Source organism: Gopherus flavomarginatus, chromosome 1 (assembly GCF_025201925.1).
Source record: "Gopherus flavomarginatus isolate rGopFla2 chromosome 1, rGopFla2.mat.asm, whole genome shotgun sequence".
NCBI classification, from domain to species: Eukaryota; Metazoa; Chordata; order Testudines; family Testudinidae; genus Gopherus; species Gopherus flavomarginatus.
Window position 1 is genome coordinate 335,054,211 of NC_066617.1, and position 22,384 is coordinate 335,076,594.

At 41.3% G+C, this 22,384-nt stretch overlaps 1 protein-coding gene across 2 annotated transcripts in view; it reads right to left on the reverse strand.

The window, feature by feature from the left end:
- Window positions 1-22,384, reverse strand: part of DDX10 (DEAD-box helicase 10) — a 375,483-nt gene that overhangs the window by 126,951 nt on the left and 226,148 nt on the right. The window contains exon 16 of one of the 2 annotated variants that reach the window (XM_050927896.1): window positions 1,715-1,771. The exons of the other annotated variant lie outside the window; for it this stretch is intronic. Within the exon in view, the coding sequence (XP_050783853.1) occupies window positions 1,715-1,771 (57 nt within the window). The remainder of the gene's footprint in view (window positions 1-1,714; window positions 1,772-22,384) is intronic. 2 annotated transcript variants of the gene reach the window in all.

Consider the following 22,384-nt stretch of genomic DNA (forward strand, 5'->3'; position numbering starts at 1 on the left):
GCTGTCCACAGTACGTAAGTGCAAGAACACCCATAAAAGTTCTGGGGTATTCAAATTTACTATATTCACTAAAATGGAGAAATCCAGGATCAGAACAACTTGCAAATGTTTAAAAAACTTAGGAATGGATTTTAAGACTCCCTATGCATCCACGCACACACAGAGCGAAGGACATGAGAAACAGGACTGGTGAAAGTGCAGCATAACACTGAAGATATAAACACAGTACAGATCTGAGAGAAGAATGACACTACCTTACACTTTTATCCTGTAAGGTCTTCAGAGCAGGGACTGATATTTAATCAATACTATACAGTGCCATATGTATCTATAGCACTACCTGAATAACTCAAAGTGGGTGGAAACTCTCTTTAACCGGATATCAGTTTTCCCTGAATTGATTTTAATAAAATAAGGAGAGAACACTTTGAAGAACCAGAGAAAGGGAAATATCCAAATGAACGGATCCCTTTGTACTTGCAGAGCCTGCATTTTTCATCTTTTGAAATACCATGGATTTGCTTTTTATCTCTAAAGAAGGTGTAGAATTAAAAAAGCAATACAGTATTCATAAATGTTAAATACTTTGATTAGGATCAATACTTTATTCCTATATTTACATTTTGCTAATTGTTGATTCTGTAAAGTAATTTCCCTACCAGCCTTCCACATTCACACTTAAAAATATACATATTTATATTTTAAACTGTATGCAGAAAAAAGTCTACTCTCTGATTTAGAAGTCCATGATGTCAAGAGCTCTCCTTTCAAGCTGTCTTTGAAGATGAAGCGATACTTAATACTCAGCATAACCAGGCTTTTCATATTATACTGTAGAGTAATTACTTCCCACTTCAGAACTACAACATGAGTTATCTCAGACTTGTACTCCATGTGCCATAGCCAGCTTGGAAAAATCTGACAGAGACCATTATGGGTTTGCTCAAGAGAGTCTGATCTGTGATAACTGCCAAGAACAAACCATGACTGTTCAGGCATAGCATAATGAGATACGGTATGAGAAATGACATACATTATTGGGCCTGTACAGTATTCTGGAAAATCATTGTAATTTCCTCAGATTAGCACAAGTCAAACCATACACAATATTAAATATGCCAATATAAGATTGTAACTGCACATATACTATATGCTCATAAATACTTCAGAGGGTCTTCATGCAATAAATTTCTGTTTAAACAGAGAAAATTCTTCCTGAATTTTGTAACATGAAGGCTAAATGAAACCCACTGCAAATCTTACAGGTTGCCGTGCTGCATGTAGAGCCATAGGCATATACAAGCATACAGTAATCAAATGAGACCACTTTACATCTTAAAAACTGCAACTGGCTTGATATACAGCATAAAGTGAATGCCTCTCCCAAAGAATGCTCTGGGCATAGAATAAAACTGCAGAGAGAGAAAACCAAAAGAGGAGAAAATAAAAACAAGTAACTTTGCATCATCAATAGGCAACAATTTCCTCCATTTAGTACTGTACCACAGCTAGCTGTCACACCAAAACAACGGAAGAGTATGGGGATGAAAATGACAAGCAAACAGAAAAATCCTTTAAAATGCTACTGTACTAGGAAAACCCTGTAAAAAAGAGTCAAGTAAAACAACTGTTTAGAGAGAGAAAGAAGAGCAGTCTTTAAATTACAGTTCCAGAACTATAATCATTGGTCTATCAAAACAATAAAAAGCCTTACCTTCTCACTTGTCCGGCTGGCTTTTCTTCTCTCAGCCTTTTCTCTCAGCCTTTTCTCCTATGAGAAATAACAAGATGCATTATAATTTTGAAGTCATACTCCCATTTTATCTTCAAAAAGTAAAATCATTTTAAAAGTTGAACTACCTGTTTAACCCATTCCTACTGTGTGTGTCAGTAAAATGAAAACAATGAATACATGTCTGACTGAGGCACTATTCATTCATCTTTGTCCTGCCAGGGAAGGTTAAACATAGTGCAGATTAAAACCATAATTCTCTCTACAAGACAACATGAATCCTTTAAGGCAGTTGTTCGCAGAGGTCTTCTGGGGGTACATCAACTCCTCTAGATATTTGCCTAGTTTTACAAGTTACCTAAAAAACCCTAGCCAAATCAGCACAAACTAAAATTTCATACCACTTGTTTATACTGCTCTATATACAGTACACTGAAATGTAAGTACAGTATTTACATTCCATGGTAAAAATGAGAAAGTAAGCAATTGTTCAGCAATAGTGTGCTGTGACAAGTTTGTTTTTTTATGTCTGATTTTGTAAGCAAGTACTTTTCAAGTGAGTTGAAACTTAGGGGTACACAAGACAAACCAGACTCCTGAAAAGGGTACAGTAGCCTGGAAAAGCTGAGAGCCACTGTTTTAAGGAATGATGCAATTAAGCATTCTGATAATATTTTTAACAGGTTATTGCATTTAAAATGCTAACATGGCATTGTCAAGTTCCATGTTTATGGTTTCTCATTGACCTCACATGAAACCTCAGTTTACAAGTAACATGATCATAGAATATCAGGGTTGGAAGGGATCTCAGCAGGTCATCTAGTCCAACCCCCTTCTCAAAGCAGGACCAATCCCCAGAGATTTTTGCCTCAGATCCCTAAATGGCCCCCTCAAGAATTGAACTCACAACCCTGGGTTTAGCAGGCCAATGCTCAAACCACTGAGCTATCCCTCCCCCCATGAAGCAAACTGCCTTCTTGCCAAGCCAATAGAAATTATAGTTTTCGCAACAGCGAGCATTTGTATCATCTACAAATGTTCCATGATTTTTTTTCCATGTGATTAATAAAAACATTAAACAGCATAGGATCAAGAACCAGTCCCTGCGGGACCCCACTGGCACACATCTATTTGATGGCAATTCCCCATTAACAATTAAATGTTGAGACCTATTAGTTAGCCAACTTTTAATCCATTTGATGTGTGCCATGTTCATTTTATATCTTTCTAGTTTGGTACTCAAAACATCATGTGGTAACAAGTCAAACCCCTTACCAAAGTCCAAGTAAATTACATCAAGATTATTACCTTTATCAGCCAAAACTTCTAATCTCATTTTTAAAAAAATCATGTTAGTTTGACAGGATCTATTTTCCATAAACCCATACTGATATGCATTAATTATATTGCCCTCCTTTAATTCTTTATTAATTGAGTTGCGAGTCAGCTGCTCTATTATCTTGCCCAGGATCCATGTCAGACTGACAGGCCTATAATTACTGAGGTCATCCTGTTTTACCTTTAATCACAGAAATCCATCATGTATTCTTTTTTGTGTCGTGCATTTTACAGAAAGAAAATGAGAACTGTTTAAGAATTTTAAGAAGTGGGACTATTTCTTGAAGTCTTAGAGGGATTTTAAATTTGTTAGTAATAATTTTCTTTTATGGAGACTGGGACAGTAGGATTCAGGGTAACTGGGGAACTCAGTTTTACCACTGGAGGGAAACGGAAGTAAAGGCAATTGTTGCAGAGGCTCACTCCATTCATGGATGAGCAAGAGAACCAGGAGAAGGAGCTTTATGCAAGGTGTGTGGGTGAGGGTCTGGGGCTTCTGCAAAAAGCTAATTCAGTGAGCAGTTTTCAAATGGGATACTGATGCCAGCACTGAGAATTATATCATGACAGTAGGGACCATGATTCAATACACCCTAATAATTGGTATATACAGCGATATTCATGATAAAGTCTTGGCTTCTTTCAAATTTTTTACAATATGAAATACAACAGAAAAATGTTTCCTCCTTCAAATATAAGCTTTCTAAAATATTACATTTTGCAGTCATCTGAATAACTTATCCATTAAAAAAAAAATCAACCAACTTAATTTATTACATGCGGAAAGGAAGAAACTACTGGACAAACCCACATAAGTGAATTCTAAAACTAATCCAGAGCAAGCAGAGCAGATTTTCTACCTTTCTCCCTTCCCCATCAGTTCTGCAGCAGTATATGCTATTTCTTACTTTTCCAGCAACCCAACTCTGTGGCTCTTTTCAATATCAGTATTTTTCATACATAGAACTTGCTACTAAGCATGTATTAAATTTTCTATCCTTTCCAGTCAATTTCTAAACTATTTTGTTATGCATTCCTGGCTCTGGCATATCACCTGGATCAGTGTCACTTTCTCAGTTCTATGATAAAACTACCTGCTCCCTTTAAAATGTTATCTTGAAAAGAAGGTGGAAGAGACTAGAGTGATATTAACAGGGAGCTGGGAAAGTGAGATGGCTGATATCCCACAGGGCAGGACAGAAGAGTTTTGAAAATGAGCAGCATAGACTTTTCAAGAGAAGAAAATTTTACTGTATATGGAAGAGACAGTGGCTCAACACTGGCCACTGAATCAGGTTGAGATGAAAGCAGAAGCTCATATTCTGTTTTCCTGCTACTAATAAATTTTATTTTCATTGCTGAATTATATGCTATTCTTCCAAGTAATGATTTATAGCATGATAGAACCTTGCATTCTTATTATGAAAATGCAAACTCCAAGAAAATCCAGACTCTTCTGCTGCTTGTAGAAAATTGTAAGAATTAAAGTGTCAGAAACTTTAGTGATTCATGAATCTCTACAGATACAGGCTTATCTGTAAAATGAGAATTAACTGATGTGGAATAAATTTGATTATCATTCACTAAATCTCCATTTGCTTGGTTGCCTTTTCCAGCTATCTTACAATATATTGTCCATGTCTATTCCCGTTCTTCCTTTCTAGCAGAATGTAATTTAAATGCAAGGAAGGGAAGTCTTGTGGGTTAAAACACCACTCTGGGATTTAGAAGATCTGGATTCCATTTTCTGGTTCCTGCCATAGAGTTCCTTTGTCACCTTAGACAAGTTATTCCATTTCTGTCTGTCTTCACTGTTGTATAATATGGGTATTATTTACTTTCCCCAACCCGTTGTCTTATCAGTTAGAGTAGCTCTTTGCAGAAGGGACTGTTTCTTGCTCTGTGCCAAGAAGAATGGGCCCTCAATCTCAGATATGGCCCTGATTCAGAAAAGCATTACATTGCTACTCAGGACAGCCTATTTGACTTCCATGGAATTTATGCAGCTGCTTAAAGTTAAGCGTGTGCTTAAGCACTGTCCTGAATAAGGATGATTTCCTGAACTGAGGCCTAAATAAATAATCTTGTCCATCTATTTTTCTCATCTGTCAAAGAGGAACTGATTCCTTACTACTTCTCACAAAGTACAATTATTGGGGAGGGATAGCTCAGTGGGTTGAGCATTGGCCTGCTAAACCCAGGGTTGAGTGTTCAATCCTTGAGGGGGCCATTTAGGGAACTGGGGTAAAAATCTGTCTGAGGATTGGTCCTCCTTTGAGCAGGGGGTTGGACTAGATGACCTCCTGAGGTCCCTTCCAACACTGATATTCTATGATTTCCAATACTTAAGATGCTGATGGCAGCAATTCTCTTCGTACAAAGCTTCCCCTCTAGTTTTTCATGCTATTGCTTTTATCTTCTGCTCCCTCAGTTCTAATTCTACTCCTACCATTGTTACTATCCTTTTTTCTCTCTATTGTTTTTATAAACTATCCTATATATTATGTTGTCATCTGTCCTTCTCTCTAATGCATTTTCTCAACCCTGTGCTTTCTCAGCCCTTTCTTTGCAGTATACTGCTGTAGCTCCCTTCAAGATTATGTTTCAAGGTACAAATACTTCATCACATATGCTCCTGGCCTACTAGCTGACTTCTTATCTGACACAGCTCTACAGTTCCCTAATATTGCAAATTTCCAGCTGAAAAGGCATACACAAAGGCAGATCCTGTTATTGAGTATGGCATTCATTTTTTATTGCCAATATCTGTATATCATAACTGCATAACACAGCAGCATGAGATTGTCAGTTAAAGCTGCAGAGCATCACAATTTGAGTCAAAAACTTTCTCCAACAGTGGTTGTAGAAATCACATCTCTTCGGCATCTCCATTCGTATCCAACTGCTTGCCCCGTATAGGGTAAACTTTTCTTCCAGATGAGGGGCTTATACAAACACTAAGGGCTTGTCTACACTTGCCATTTAAAGCGCAAGAAGTCCCTTTTTTGCACAAAAACCATGGGAGCGTCTACACTTGCCAATGACTTTTTGCGGAGAAACTCAGAAGTTTCACTGCAAACAGAAAACCACCTCCCTGAGAGGCATACAGTTCTTACAGTTATACTTTTGCAGTGATGTGCAAGTGAAGACACGTTCTTCCAGTTTACACAGGTTTTAGCCTCTGGAAATATCCCACAGTGCCTAGGTGACCACTCTGGCCAGCAGCTCTGCTGCTCTGATGCCAGCTAAACAGACATCAACCCTTCACCCCTTTAAAGCCCCACGGGGAGAACTTTGAAACTCCTCTTCCTGTTTTCTCGGCAAGTGCTCACTTATCTGGCAAAGTGACAATGGCTGTTCCACAGAGCAAATGATCCCCTGCTTGGAGCAATGCTGAGCTACTGGACCGGATCAGTGTTTAGGGAGAGGAAGCTGAGCAGGGAGGCAGGATGCCCCACGATCACCCTCCGCCCTTCCCACAACACCTATCCTCAAAATGAAGAGAGCTGCACTGTGGGATAGCTGCCTTCAGTGCGCTGTTCTCGTTGGCGATGGAAGTGCTGCAAATGTGAACATGATCTGATGCCTGTGGAAGTAAGTGAGAACACAAACCAGCATTTTTCTTTTACTGGTTATCACCAGTGAAACTGACAGCATAAAAACTCTGCAAGTGTAGACATAACCTAAGTTTCCAGCAAGCAGGGATGCAAATCGACCCTGAACTAGCTTGCCTCACATTAAGTGTCTGTGTCTTGCTGACAAATACTAAAAATTCCCTAGTGCACTTCAACATACTCCTGTTTCCAAGTGGGGTAGTTCAAGAACACTGTGGAACTTTTAGCGTGCGGCAGCAGAGTCCACATGGCAGGCTAGTACAGGGAGAGTCACGCCCCAGCAGGCTGTGAGCCACCTTTCTTTAGAAAATCTTGAGGCGTGTTGGTTTCCTTTTCAGACTGTCATCACAGAATGAATCATAGGCTTAACTGGAAAGCAAAGCAAGACTCTGCTCTTTTCTTTCCAGCCAGCGCTTCCAGTCCCTGCATTCCTGAAGTAAGAAATTCAGCCCGAAACCAAGAGTGCCCAACATAGGGCCTATGTACTGGAGCAGCCTGCACTGAACTTAGTGGAAGGAACATAGGTTGCAGAAGAGAAGAATTTGGAGAAGGCAAGAGGAAGTCAGAGTGACAATCAGGGTCCAGACACCCCCCAAGGGAGAACAGGAGGGCCTGAACTACAAAGAGTAAGCACTTGAATCAACTGGTTGAATACAATGTTATTGCATATAAATATATAGAGTAAGGCCTTTTATGAAAGCCTGTAATGTTCTGAACTTGATGGTCATTAGGATATACATATATTGGTTATAACTATGAATATACGCATATTATATATATATATGTACATATATATGCATAGAGCACAGTAATAGTACTATGTCTACACTTAAAATGCACTTCAGTGTAGACACTACTTATGATGAGGGGTAGGGTTATCTTACTGGTATAGGTAATCTACCTCCAAGAGAGGCAGTAGCTAGGTTGATGGAAGAATTCTTCTCTTGACCTAGTACTGGTCTACACAAGGGGTTAGGTTGCTAGAGCTACGTCTCTCAGGGTATAGATCTTCCATAGCCCTAAGAGGTGTAGCTATATCAAAATAAATCCCCCGCTGCAAGGATGGGAAGGGTTCTCCTGTCGCTGTAGGTAATCCACCTCCCCGAGATGCAGTAGCTGGGCTGATGACCGAATTCTTCCACTGACCTAGCGCTGTCTACACTGGGGGTTAGGTTGGCTTAATTATGTCTCTCAGGGGTGTGGTTTTTTTCACCTCCCTAAAAGACAACTATGCCAATGTAACTTTTCAGTGTATACCACCCCTAAACTACAACTACAGCCATGTGGAGAAGCAATCAGACAGGAAGGGGCACTTCCTGGGTAGTTGTGTACGCATAACTAACTCCAAGCACCCAGAAAAAGACAGTGGTGGACTACGAACGTTAATGGAAAGACACTGAAAAGAAACCCCCAGTCTTGGAAAATTAAGCAAGGAGGGAGTTTCCCCTGCTCTGTGGTCTGGTCTACACAACAAAGTCAAGTCAACGTAAGCCACCTTGTGACAACATAGTTGTGCAACTGTCTACACTTACATTAGTGGGAGACAACTTTAAGTGCACTATTACACTGATATCATAACATCAGCTCCACAAGAGGCATTGAGCCACAGTTGATGTATGCAGTTTGATGCTGCTCAAGCATAGACAGTTTTGATCTCAACAAACAGTTCAGATGACACCCAGTATATGGTGTGCCAGTATGAATGGGAAGTGGCAAATGAATTTTGCAGTGGCTGTTTTTTAAAAGGCTGAAATGCAAACAATGCATTCTGGGGAGAGATCTGAAAGGAGTAACAGAAGTTGCTAGGTGCACAAAAAGAGGAAAACTGTGCCATGTGTCAGGGGCAGCATGAAAGAAGGCACACAAGGAAAAACGTGAGAAGGAAACACATGGAGCAAAGGAAGCAAGAGGGGAAGCAGGAGGAAATAAGAGCCAAGATGTGGGCCGCGAAGTTCTGTGTAGCTCCATGAAAGCGATGAGGAGAAAGTTAAACTTGATGCAGATGGTGAGGGGGAAGGTGGTGAACAGATTTAAAGAGGAATATTTTAGCTACAACATTTTGGATAAATTGAGTTGAAAGGCCAGAGAGGGAGAAGTGGTAATCAAGGCAGGAGGAGACCAAGGCACGGGGAAGCATTACAACTGTTAGGTCATCTTCTTATAAAGAAATGTCAAGAGGAAGAATTGACAGGATTTAGTAACAACCTGTATTAGGAGGAGAGAAGTCAACACTAACGCTAGGTGACAGGGAAGAAAGTGGAATCATTAAAAACAATGGGGAAGGCAGGGTTCACTCTGCTGGGTTGAGTTATAATTGGCAGTGGGACACAAAGACAGGTGTCAGAGGTGCAATATTGTAAGGGAGAAGAAGTTACAGAATAATAAGTGAGGGGTTTAAAAATCATTTGTAGGAGATATCGGAGTGATAGAGAGCAACTAAATACTTGTGACAGACAGCCTCAATTTCCTCCTAGGGGAAAAAAAACCTGGCAAGATCCTGAGTAGAGTGGGAAGAAGCGGGAGGGCCACATTGTCAAAGATTGAGGAAAGCTGCTGGGAATCAAAGATACAAAAGTCAGGAAAGGATGAGAAACCGAACTTCTTTAGCAAAGAAGATGGATGAACTGAAAGAAAAGACAAAAAATTTGCAGAGAAGGTTGTTCGAGTTTTCTACCAAGATGCTTAGCAACACAGGTGCAAATGAGACATCAGCTATGGTTGGAGACTGGCAGAAAAGACAAAATGGTGGGAGAGGAAGCAAAAATAATAATTAATAAATAAAAATAATAATGAAAAGGCTGAAGGAGAGCAAAGGGACTCTGAAATCAACAGAAGGGAGAGATGTCAGTGAGGGAAGAAAAATATTGAAAAGTGCAGAGATGTTGATGGATTTGTGGTAATGAGAAAACTATATTTTAAAAAAGGACAAGAATATGCAATTTTGGCAAGCATTAAACTGCACGTGAGCCAATGAATGCCTAGATACAGTAGGACTGAAATTTCAAATGGAGTTTTATCTGATTAATGACTGCATAACCAAGCCCTCCAAAAATCCAAAAGGACACAAGGTATTCTCTCTGGACTCTGTTCTCTCTAATTTTATTATTTATTTTATACTTTTGTTCATGTTTTGTGAACAAAAATACAATAATCACACTTGTTCAAAATAAAATTTAATCTCCCATCTGCTCTCTAAAATAAAAACAGTATCTTAAATCTTTCTAGCCTTTGTTGCACGTTCTGGATTCAATGCACGTCATTTGCAGGACTAAACTTGTCTCGCAGCTCACACTAAAGACATTTTGAAGTTTTTCAGTTTATTTGCATTTTTATATTTCTTTACCTTGGGCCAAGCAGCCTTAAAAAGAGTAAATTCATCCATACTTCCCAAATACCACTGTGTATTTTTAATTTAGGCGATTGCTATACAAGTAATTCTTCCAAAACATTCCGCACAATATTGGTCTCATTTTAATCATCCCATAGTTTTTTCATATCGTACCCAAGCTGGAGGCATAGCAACAAATTGCATCTTACTGCAAGTCTTCCAAAAAAACCCAGCAGCATCCATTCTTCCACAGTTAACATTGGTTCAGTACTTTACAGTGAATCATGTTTTCCAAGAGAGTTATTACTAGCAGCTCTGCTCTGTACTGTTATATAACATGACTGGTACTTTATTGGCCTGACTCCTCACTAAGAAGTCATCTAGTACAGGCTATCTTAGCCAATTTCAGTTACCATATGCATGTTAATTTTAACTAATATACAAAGGCAATGATATTTTATCCTCTAAACCTTTTATTATCCTTTGAACCTCATCTTCATCCCTCAATATTTATTTTTCCCCAATGATTAATCTCATGCTTCTGCAATATGAGGAGAATGTGTTTCATCATTCAGTACAATTTTTGAAGAGCAGCTCTGAAATTGTATTACAATATTCCCCTTAGTCAGTGTTATGTTTCCCTGGTGATCATGCTCTATATTTTCATTCTTAGACTATCTTCTGCAGAGGTAATACATACATTAAATAAATCACAAATACAAATTAACACCAGCACCATTTATTTAGATTTTGCCTTTTGTATAAGTTTTCTGCTAAATATTGCACAGAGTAGAAAGACCAACCGAGTATATATTTATCACACAAAATTACCAAGAGCAAAGTATGGTCTTGGCATAAGGATAAATTTATTCAGTTATTCACAGAGAGTTATTAGTGGAAATGAACCTACCACCACTACCACTATAAGAAAACTGGCATAAAGTGGTTCACTGTCCTCATCACTTCAGTGGTAATACGTATATGTGCTCAAATATGCATAAATGCTCTCTAGATGTGTTTTGCAATTAGTGTCTAGAAAAATAAACTCATTTTTCAACAAAATTCCCATCCTTTTCTTTGTATTAGCTTTGAAATAGAAAGTGGGAGGAGATGAGGAGGGACGTAAAATTGTCCTAATGAGACACTGGATTTGTAGGATTTCAACATCAGTTGATATGGGACCTAAATGTGATAAAAAAAGTGAGCTTCATGGTCAAAGTTATTATACAAAGACAACTTTTTTTAATACACATTTTTCACCTCCCTTCCAAATAACTAAAGCTTTGCATTATATATGTGCTGCTAAATACATTTTTTACAAACCTTCAACCGAGTCATTTGTTTGATAAATTTCATTTCATTTTATTCACTGGCTTTTAATAGTCAACCCCTATGAATTACCCAGAGTTCCTAAACTATTTGTCTCTGCAGCACATACCTAAACCAACAGGAAGTCTGAATACCCAATATATTTTGAAGCATTGGGATACCTACAAATAGGCTTGTAGATTTTGTAGCCAGCTGGTTAATATGGATGGTTGATTACGGCCTGATCCCACATGAGTAAGTCAATAGGAGATTTTTTTAAATTGACTTCAGTTCACTCAGGACTAACTCTTAGTTATTAAGGCTCACCATCAGAAATGGACTTAAGCACCTGTCTAACTTTTAAGCACTTCAGTAGGTCACACAGAAGTCAATGCTTGAAGATTAGGCACATAGTTAAGTACCTTCCAGACTTGGGGACTACCTGATTTAAAATCTGTTTTCTCCCCACTCCAATCAATGACACAGTAAATACTTAGCACTTATAAAGCCCCTTTACATTTTCAAAGCTCTACAGAAATATTAAACAATTTGGTCATCATCCCTGTTAATTATGCAAAGTATCATTACCCCAGTTTTACAGATGTGGAAATTTGGGCACAGAATGTAAATGACCTGCCTAGGAGCACACAGCATGTCAGTGTCAAAGCCAGTATTAGTATTCAGAAATTCATGGTTTCCAGGATGGTGCTATAGCCACTAGACTATGCTACCTCCAGTAATTAGGTCTATGCATGGTTCTCTGTTTATCTCACCTAGACAAATACAGAACCATGTATAAACATGTAGATTTGGATTTCATATTTAATGTTCCTTATCATTTTTCCAACAGCCCCTAAGACAACATAGTCCCCAAAAAGCCCGGGTTAGGACTTCAGGCAAAAACAGGGGCAGAGTCAACTGATGTGGGAGAAGAGGAGTATTCCCTAGATTATAGTAAATTTTTAAACACAAAAACTTCACTCCGAGACAATTCAAGTTACATCAGGATACAGTCACCACTTCAGAACCTGAAAATCATGGAAACAAGTCACAGCAAAAAAAAGTCTCCTGTGTTCCTGGGCACTTTCATATCACAACACTGATAATAACACACTCCAACACTCCATAATGCTTTTACTTCCCAAAGCAGCTGATATAAAAAAGCAATACATATCCCAATTTCATCAAACTTTGCAAAACCCTAAAAGTGACCTCAGACACAGTTGCATTAATAGATCAGCATATCTGACTGACTGCACAATTATTCTGCTTTAACTTTGTCGAGTTTATTATTGAGGTTTTCTGCCAGACAGAGTTGGATGAAGTTGGGGTACATACTGCTTTTCAGCAGGGAAGTGAAAGCTCTATGTAGGTGCTGGAGTGTGTGATGAACAGTGCTGAAGGCAATGTTACATCCATGCTTTTCAGGTTTGGAGTTGAGGGGAGGGGGTCCTGAAGCAAACTAATCTGTGACTCAACTAATTTTCCGTGCTTATTTCCCAGCTTTACAGAGTTGAAGTACCTTGGTGTAGGACCCTAGGACTGGGGAGGGAGGGAGAAGATAAAAAATGACTAAGGCTAAGATTTTGTCATGGATATTTTTAGTAAAAGTCACAGACAGGTCATGGGCAATAAAGAAAAATTCATGGAAGCCCGTGACCTGTCCCTGATTTTTAGTAAAAATATCCATGATAAAATAGGAAGGGGTTGGGTAGCTGTGGGATAGCTGGGAGCTCTGGAGCCCCCCATGGGGGCTCAGAGCTCCAGGATCCCCCTGGCCGAGTGGTAGAGGGGAGCTGTAGGATTCCCCTACCCCCTGCCCAGCAGCCAGGAGCGGCAGGAATTCACCTGCCACTGGCGCAGGGGGGAGCTGCAGGGGTCCCCCTGACCCATCTGGCTGGGGAGCTGCCAGGGTCCCCCCGCTATCCACGGCGGTGGCCGGGGAGCTGCCAGGGTCTTCCCACTGCCCATGGCAACAGGGGTACCACACAGCTCCCTGCCCCTGTGGGCGGAAGCGGGGGGACCCTGCAGCTCCCAGCTGCCAGGGCTGAAGTCAGAGGTCTTTGGAAGTCACGGATTCCGTGACTTCCATGGCAAAACTCTAGCCTTATAAATGACTAAAGTGTGAAACTCCTGTTTTTCAGTGTATGCTTCTTCAGTATATAGATAGCTTAAATTACAAATGTGAGCTACAGAATGTTTGCCCAAAGTGTGAATCAAATACATTAGTTTTTAAAACCAAACTTTCAAAATAACATCTCCTCATGAGAGTCACTAGCAGAGTCTGAACTCTGCGTTTTCATATCCATGTCCCTTGAGATATAGGAATAATTGCTAGCCTCTATCTAGTTCAGTCACCAGAGAAGTAATTGACACACCCTTTCCCAGAGGATGTGTTTGCTAAACAGCAGTAGCATACAGGTACACTCAGAGGTCTTGGGTTCTACTCCTGGCTCTAGAAAAAGAATGTGGTTTAGTGGTTAGAGAAGACAACAAACATGAAATCTGAAAGAAACTATAACTCTGGCCTGGTCTACACCACGCATTTAAACCGAATTTAGCAGCATTAAACCGATTTAATCCTGCACCCGTCCACACAATGAGGCCCTTTATGTCGATATAAAGGGCTCTTTAAACTGATTTCTGTACTTTTCCCCGACGAGAGGAGTAGCGCTGAAATCAGTATTGCCATGTCGGATTAGGGTTAGTGTGACCACAAATCGACGGTATTGGCCTCCGGGCGGTATCACACAGTGCACCATTGTGACCACTCTGGAAAGCAATCTGAACTAAGATGCACTGGCCAGGTAGACAGGAAAATGTGAATTTTTGAACTTTTGAATTTCATTTCCTGTTTGCCCAGCGTGGAGCTCTGATCAGCACGGGTGACCATGCAGTCCCAAATCCAAAAAGAGCTCCAGCATGGACTGTACGGGAGATACTGGATCTGATCACTGTATGAGGAGACAAATCTGTTTTATCAGAGTCCGTTCCAGAAGACGAAATGCCAAAGCATTTGAAAAAATCTCCAGGCTATGACAGACAGAGGCCACAGCACAGTGCTGTGTGACAAGAGTAACGGAAAGCCAAAGAATCAAATGGACGCTCATGGAAGGAGGGAGGGGGTACTGAGGACTCCAGCTATCCCACAGTCCCAGCAGTCTCCGAAAAGCATTTGCATTCTTGGCTGAGCTCCCAATGCCTGAACAGTCAAAAACATTTTCCCGGGTGTTTCAGGGTATATGTCATCAATTTACACCCTTCCCCCCCACCGAAAGAAAAGAGGAAAAACGGTTTTTTGCCTTTTTTCAATGTCACCTTATGTCTACTGCATGCTGCTGGTAGATGGGGTGCTGCAGTGCTGAACATCAGCATCCCCTTCCCGGTGGCAGATGGTACAATATGACTGCTATCTATCGTCATCAGCCTGTGAGTGCTCCTGGCTGGCCTCAGTGAGGTCGGTTGGGGGCGCCTGGGTAAAAATGAGAATGACTCCTGGTCATTCCTGGCAGATGGTACAGAACAGCTGGTAACCGTCTTCATCATAGCAACTAGAGGCTGAGCTCCATCATCCCCACCCCCCCCACCCCCGTTTCATGTCTAAAGAAAAGATTCTGTACTGCCTGGACTATCATAGCAGCTGGAGGCTTCCTCCCCCTCATTTTATCTCACTAAAACGTCAGTGTTTCTTATTCCTGCATTCTTTATTACTTCATCACACAAATGAGGGGACACTGCCACGGTAGCCCAGGAGGGGTGTGGGAGGAGGGAAGCAACAGGTGGGGTTGTTACAGGGGCACCCCTAGAATGGCATGCAGCTCATCATTTCTGCGGGATCTCTGGGGCTCTGACACGGAGCGGCTGTGCTCTCTAGTTCTCTAGCACACTTGCCCCATATTCTAGGCAGGACTGACTCTATTTTTAGACAAAACATAAAGAAGGGAATGACCCGGGGAGTCATTCCCATTTTTGTCCATGCGCCCCCGGCCAACCTCAGCGAGGCCAGCCAGGAGCACCCATGACAGCAGCAGACAGTACAGAACGACTGATAACCGTCATCTCATCGCCAATTTACGATGGCATGGCAGACGGTGCAATAGGGATGGTAACCATCTCTGCTACCTTGCAAAGGCAAATGAATGCTGCTACATAGCACTGCAGTACCACGTCAGTCAGCAGCATCCAGTACACATATGGTGACAGTGACAAAAGGCAAAATGGGCTCCATGGTTGCCATGCTATGGCGTCTGCCAGGGCAATCCAGGGAAAAAGGGCGCGAAATGATTGTCTGCCGTTGCTTTCATGGAGGAAGGATTGAGTGAAGACATTTACCCAGAATCACCCACGACACTGTTTTTGCATTGGGATCTCAACCCAGAATTCCAATGGGCAGGGGAGACTGCGGGAACTATGGGGTAGCTAAGGGATAGCTATCCACAGTGCAACGCTCCAGAAATCAACGCTAGCCTCGGTACATGGACGCACCCCGCCAAATTAATGTGCTTAGTGTGGCTGCTGTAGAAAGTAGAGGCCCTGATATACACACCTTGGTATCAAAGGCCCGGTATGAGGCCTGAGGCCTGAACTAAAGTAATGGTCAAGACTTTGCTAACATAAAGCACAGTTAAGCTGTGAGCCAGAGGCAGGCCCTGCTCACAGAAGCTGGCAGGGAAAGGGCTGATGCTGCAAGAAGATACGTACCTAAAAGGTACTGAACACTAGAAATCAGAACATTCACATACTTGCACATTCCACACAGATAACAAGGAACAGGCTGACCCATCCCAATAACAGGGCCAAAAGGGTAATATGATGCATAGAGTTGTTTTGTTCAAACCAACATGTACAAGGTGAGAGGCGGCACCTTACTATGTTGAGGGGTTGTACCTCAATATGTCAGGAGTGATGTGTAACTTGTTTGTACTTGTGTATAAAAATGCATCCCTGGGGCAGTGTCTTTGTCCAGCCGAGGGGGCAGTGGAAAGTCCTGCCATTGACTGAGCTGAGTCCATTGACCGAGGGCACATATTCGTAGCATGCCCTGAACTAGAGTAAAAATCTACAGGAACTATTATTGTGCTCAATATGGCAATAAACCTGGCCGACGTGCCTTATTAGACTCTGTGGTCATTGGGAGTTCTCTTCGGGTCTGCTGTGTCAGCTATCTTCGAAGAGCTGGGACAGCACACAGAGGGAACACATGCACGCAGCTGAGTGATATCAACATTGAACAGAGCAGAGCACCACACCGGTAGCATCTGACAACAGCCGCGTGCACTTGACTTTATACAATCTGTTTTACAAAACCAGGTTATGTAAAATCGGAATAATCCCGTAGCGTAGACATACCCCAAATGTAGCCTCTCTGCTAACATATGCATAAAATAAGTTGGCAGCTCATACTTGACTGCCTCCTAGAATTGGGATTCATGACCTTTTTCAGTAATAAGAATGGTGAGGATCCTGAGAATATAAACCAGTCAGTAAAAGTGAGTCTTAAACTCAGGGCCTACTTTACATTTTGCTGCAGTTTTCACTTAAATTTCATTACTTTCCATTTGGAGGAGTGAAAAAAATAAAGGATACTAAAATAATTTACAAGAAATTGAATAGTTCCATAATATACAACAAATAAGTATTCAAATGAAATATTTCCACCTTAAATTTTAATCATCAATAAGTAAACATAATTCAAAAGCTATTTCCAAAAAGGAACGATGGTAAAAGAAACCTTTAACAAATTGTGAGAGATGTCATTGACTCTCAGTTGGCAGCTATTTAAATATTTCTTTTTTGTCACAACTATTCAGTACTCATTCCAGTTATTCTCATTTTATAAAATAATTAGGTGTGTTGCACAAAACAAAAATCACCCAGCCTTCAATCATTTAGGTTACAATAATGTTTTTCCTTAACAAAAAAATTAATTTATGTTTTAGTGTGTTCTGTTCATTTCTTCGCCCTCATTTCTTTATTTTAAAATGGTTCTTCAAAATAACTCAGATGAAGTAATTTTAAAAATGCAAATACATGCCAGATTAATATCACTTACTCTCCTATGCATTATAGAAGTGAAGGCATACTGATGAGGAACCAGCTAGGGGCCATGCTCCTCTTGACCTGCTGGTCATAAATAGGGATGAATTGGTAGGGGAAATAAAAGTGGGTGGCAATCTGGGCAGATTCAGAAGCCTGACACAAGAAAGACAGGAGAGCAGCAGAATGTGGACCCTGGACTTCAGAAAAGCAGATTCTGACTCCCTCATGGAATTGATGGGGCAGGATCCGCTGGGGGGCTAATACAAGGGGGAAAGGAGTCCAGGAGAGCTGGCTGTGTTTTCAAGAATCCTTATTGAGGATGCAGGAACAAACCATCCTGATGTGCAGAAAGAACAACAAATATGGCCAGCAACCAGCTTGGCTTAACAGAGAAATCTTCTGTCAGCTTAAACACAAAAAGGAAGCTTACAAGAAGTGGAAACTTGGACAGATGCTAGGGAGGAGTATAAAAATATCACTCAAGCATGCAGGGGTGTAATCAGAAAGGCCAAAATACAATTGGAGTAGAAGCTAGCAAGGGATGTGAAGGGTAACAAGAAGGGTTTCTACAGGTATGTTAGCAACAAAAAGGTCAGGGAAAGTGTGGAACCCTTATTGAATGGGGGAGGCAACCTAGTGACAGATGATGTGGAAAAAGCTGAAGGACTCAATGCTTTTTTCGCCTTGGCCTTCACAGACTAGGTCAGCTCCTAGAGTGCTGCACTGGACAGCACAGTATGGGGAGGAGGTGAGCAGCCCTCAGTGGTGAAAGAACAGGTTAAAGACTATTTAGAAAAGCTGGACATGAAAAAGACCATGGGGACGGATCTAATGCATCTGAGGGTGCTGAGGGAGTTGGCTGATGTGACTGCAGAACCATTGGCCATTATCTTTGAAAACTTGTAGAGATCAGGGGAGGTCGCGGACAACTGGAAAAAGGCAAATATAACACCAATCTTTAAAAAGGGGAAGAAGGAGAATCTGGGAAACTACAAACCAGTCAACCTTCCTCTGGTCCCTGGAAAAATCATGGAGCAGGTCCTGAAGGAATCCATTTTGAAGCACTTAGAGGAGAAGAAGGTGATCAGGAACAATCAACATAAATTCACCAAGAGCAAGTCATGATTGACCAACCTGATTGCCTTCTATGATGGGGTAACTGGCTCTATGGATATGGGGAAAGTAGTGGACGTGCTATAGCTTGACTTCAGCAAAGCTTTTGATACAGTCTCCCACAGTATTCTTGCCAGCAAGCTAAAAACTTATGGATTGGATGAACGTACTATAAGGTGGATAGAAAGCTGGCTAGATCGTCAGGCTCAACGGGTAGTGATCAATGGCTCCAAGTCTAGTTGGCAGCCAGTATCAAGCGGAGTGTCCCAGGATCTGTCCTGGGGCTGGTTCTGTTCAACATCTTCATTAATGATCTGGATGATGGGATGGATTGCATCCTCGGCAAGTTTGTGGATGACACTAAGCTGGAGGGAAAGGTAGATATGCTAGAGAGTAAGGATAGGGTCCAGACTGACCTAGACAAATTGGAGAATTGGGCTAAAAAAAAAATCTGATGAGGTTCAACAAGGACAAGTGCAAAGTCCTGCACTTAGGACAGAAGAATCCCATGCACTGCTACAGGCTGGGAACTGGCTAAGCGGCAGTTCTGCAGAAAAGGACCTGAGGATTACTATGGACAAAGAGCTGGGTATGAGTCAACAGTGTGCCCTTGTTGCCAAGAAGGCTAACAGTAGTAGAAGCATTGCCTGCTGATTTAGGGAAGTGATTACTCCCTTCTATTCGGCACTGGTGAGGTCACATCTGGAGTCCTGTGCCCAGTTTTGGACCCCCCCACTACAGAAAGGATGTGGACAAATTGGAGAGAGTCCAGTGGAGGGCAATGAAAATGTTTACGGGGCTGGGGCACATGGCTTATGAGGAGAGGTTGAGGGAACTGGGCTTATTTAGTCTGCAGAAGAGAGGAGTGACAGGGGATTTCATAGCAGCCTTCAACTACCTGAAGGGCGGCTCCAAAGAGGAGCTAGGTTGTTCTCAGTAGTGGCAGATGATAGAACAAGCAATGGTCTGAAGTTTCAGTGGGGGAGGATATTAGGAAACACTATTTAACTAGGAGGGTGGTGAAGCACTGGAATGGGATACCTAGGGAGGTGGTGGAATCTCCATCCTTAGAGGTTTTAAGGCCTTGCTTGACAAAGCCCTGGCTGGGAGATTTAGTTGGGGTTCGTCCTGCTTTGAGCAGGGGGTTGGACTAGATGACCTCCTGAGGTGTCTTCCAACCCTAATCTTCTATGATTCTATGAAGAACTGATTGATAAAGTATTTGATCATTGGATTCTGACAACAGAAGTACAAAAACTTCACTCTCAAAGTTTATGAATTTGTCAATAAACCAGCTGATTGTTTTATAACTTCCCAACCAACTCTTTCTATTCATTCATTATGCTGTCCTCTTGAAATATTATAGCTCTGCTTCCTTTAAAAGCAAACCTTGTGTCATCTACAGCATGGATGAGAGATGAATCCAGCCAGTCTTTGCAGCTACTCTCATATCTCCCATTCTTTGGAAAGCTTCTTAAGTGGTTTTTCATTGAGCTCAGATTACTGTTTATGGGGCTGTAATAACCTTAGTCCCAGATTTGGACCTTAGCGTCCAAAATATGGGGGTTAGCATGAAAACCTCCAAGCTTAGTTACCAGCTTGGACCTGGTACCTGCTGCCACCACCCAAAAAATTAGAGTGTTTTGGGGCACTCTGGTCCCTCTGAAAAGCCTTCCCTGGGGACCCCAAGACCCAAATCCCTTGAGTCTCACAACAAAGGGAAATAATCCTTTTTCCCTTCCCCCCTCCAGGTGCTCCTGGAGAGATACACAGACACCAGCTCTGTGAATCCAAACAGAGTGAATCTCCCTCTCTGTTCCCAATCCTGGAAACAAAAAGTACTTTCCTATTCCCCCAGAGGGAATGCAACATCAGGCTAGCAATCCAACACACAGATCTCCCCGATTCCTTCCTCCCACCAATTCCCTGGTGAGTACAGACTCAATTTCCCTGAAGTAAAGAAAAACTCCAACAGGTCTTAAAAGAAAGCTTTATATAAAAAGAAAGAAAAATAAGTACAAATGTTCTCTCTGTATTAGATGATACAACACAGGGTCAATTGCTTAAAAGAATATTGAATAAACAGCCTTATTCCAAAAGAATACAAATCAAAGCACTCCAGCACTTATATTCATGCAAATACCAAAGAAAAGAAACCATATAACTTACTATCTGATCTCTTTGTCCTTACACTTAGAAACAGAAGACTAGAAAGTAGAACTACTTCTCCAAAGCTCAGAGAAAGCAGGCAGCCAGAAAAACAAAAAACTCAGACACTCAAATCCCTCCACCCAAAGTTGAAAAAATCCGGTTTCCTGATTGGTCCTCTGGGCAGGTGCTTCAGGTGAAAGAGACATTAACCCTTAGCTATCTGTTTATGACAGGGGCTACAGGGGTTGATTTTCAAATTAAGCACATAACCCCCACTGACTTTCAGTGGGAACTGAACACCAACATTTGTAGCTTTTGAAAACCTATCCCATAGTTTTGTTCAAATGTAAACATTTATATCACAGCATTAATGTAACATCATCAATGGGGAATTTTATATATAGTCAACTTTGTGAAGATCAATGCTGTTTAAAAAATACTTTTAAAATGCTTTGAAAATGAAGTTTTATGTCAGTATTTTATAATACAATTTGAATATTGTATTGGGGGAGGGATAGCTCAGTGGTTTGAGCATTGGCCTGCTAAACCCAGGGTTGAGAGTTCAATCTTTAAGAAGGTCATTTAGGGATCTGGGGCAAAAATCTGTCAGGGGATTAATCCTGCTTTGAGCAGGGGGTTGGACTAGATGACCTCCTGAGGTCCCTTCCAACTGTGATATTCTATAATTCTACGATACACTCCACAATTACAGTCAATTCTGTACACAATAGCTTATCACAAAGGTATGTTAATCACATGATGTTAAGGGGCTACTGTGTTCCAAGAGCTCAAGTGAAGAAATCCAAACTCTTCTCATTGGAGTGTGAAGTTCATTTCACAAGCAACATTCAGCATTCTTAACTGTCATGCTCTCAATTCTTCTATTTTGTTCTATGACAAATGAAGGTCCAGAAACAGTTTGCAAATGTGTGGTCTGCAATTTAAGGTTTTTAAATACCAAAGAGGAATATAAGTGCAGACATTAAAGTTTTCAAATTACAGCCAGAATGACGCATGTTATAAAAGTATTACTTTAATAATTCATGTAAAATTTTGGATGACCCCAATGACAGTTATGCAAAAAATTAGCACTTTTCTTTTAGCTAAAATGTAACACTGCACATTAGCCTCATAGGCCTGGTCTACACAAGCCACCTTGCACCGGCTATTTGTGCATGTGTCAACACTCAAATTTGTCTCTGGTTGACTTAAGTGCCCTAAAGTGTGGAGCTATTGTTGATGTATTGAGGTCAATGCACTGCATGTGCAGACTCCATGTGATCTGTGTTGACCTGAACAGACCTCCATCAGCTGTCCCACAATGCCCCACTGCCTGTCATTTTGGTCACAATTTTAAATTCTGCTGCTCAAAGAGACCAGAACCACCCCTATCTTTAAACACCCGTGTGTTTTTTAAATGCTTTTCTCAGACTCGATACCTTGGCAAGCACACCTAGCAGCTCACTCATGTTGTGTGCAACTGCCCCGCCAGCCATGCGACTCTAGGCACTAGATGCACTCCAGCCTGGAATAGACAGGAGAAATTAAATCTCATGGGCCTGTGGGGAGAGGAGGCTGTATAAGCACAGCTATGGACCAGCCATAAAAATGTGGACACCTACAACCAGACTGCACAGGGGATGCAGGCAAAGGGCTATGACAGAGATCAGCAGCAGTGCCATGTGAAAATGCAGAAACTTCACCAGGAAGGCCAACAATAGATCTGGAGCTGCTCTGCAGACCTCCTGCTTTTATAATGAG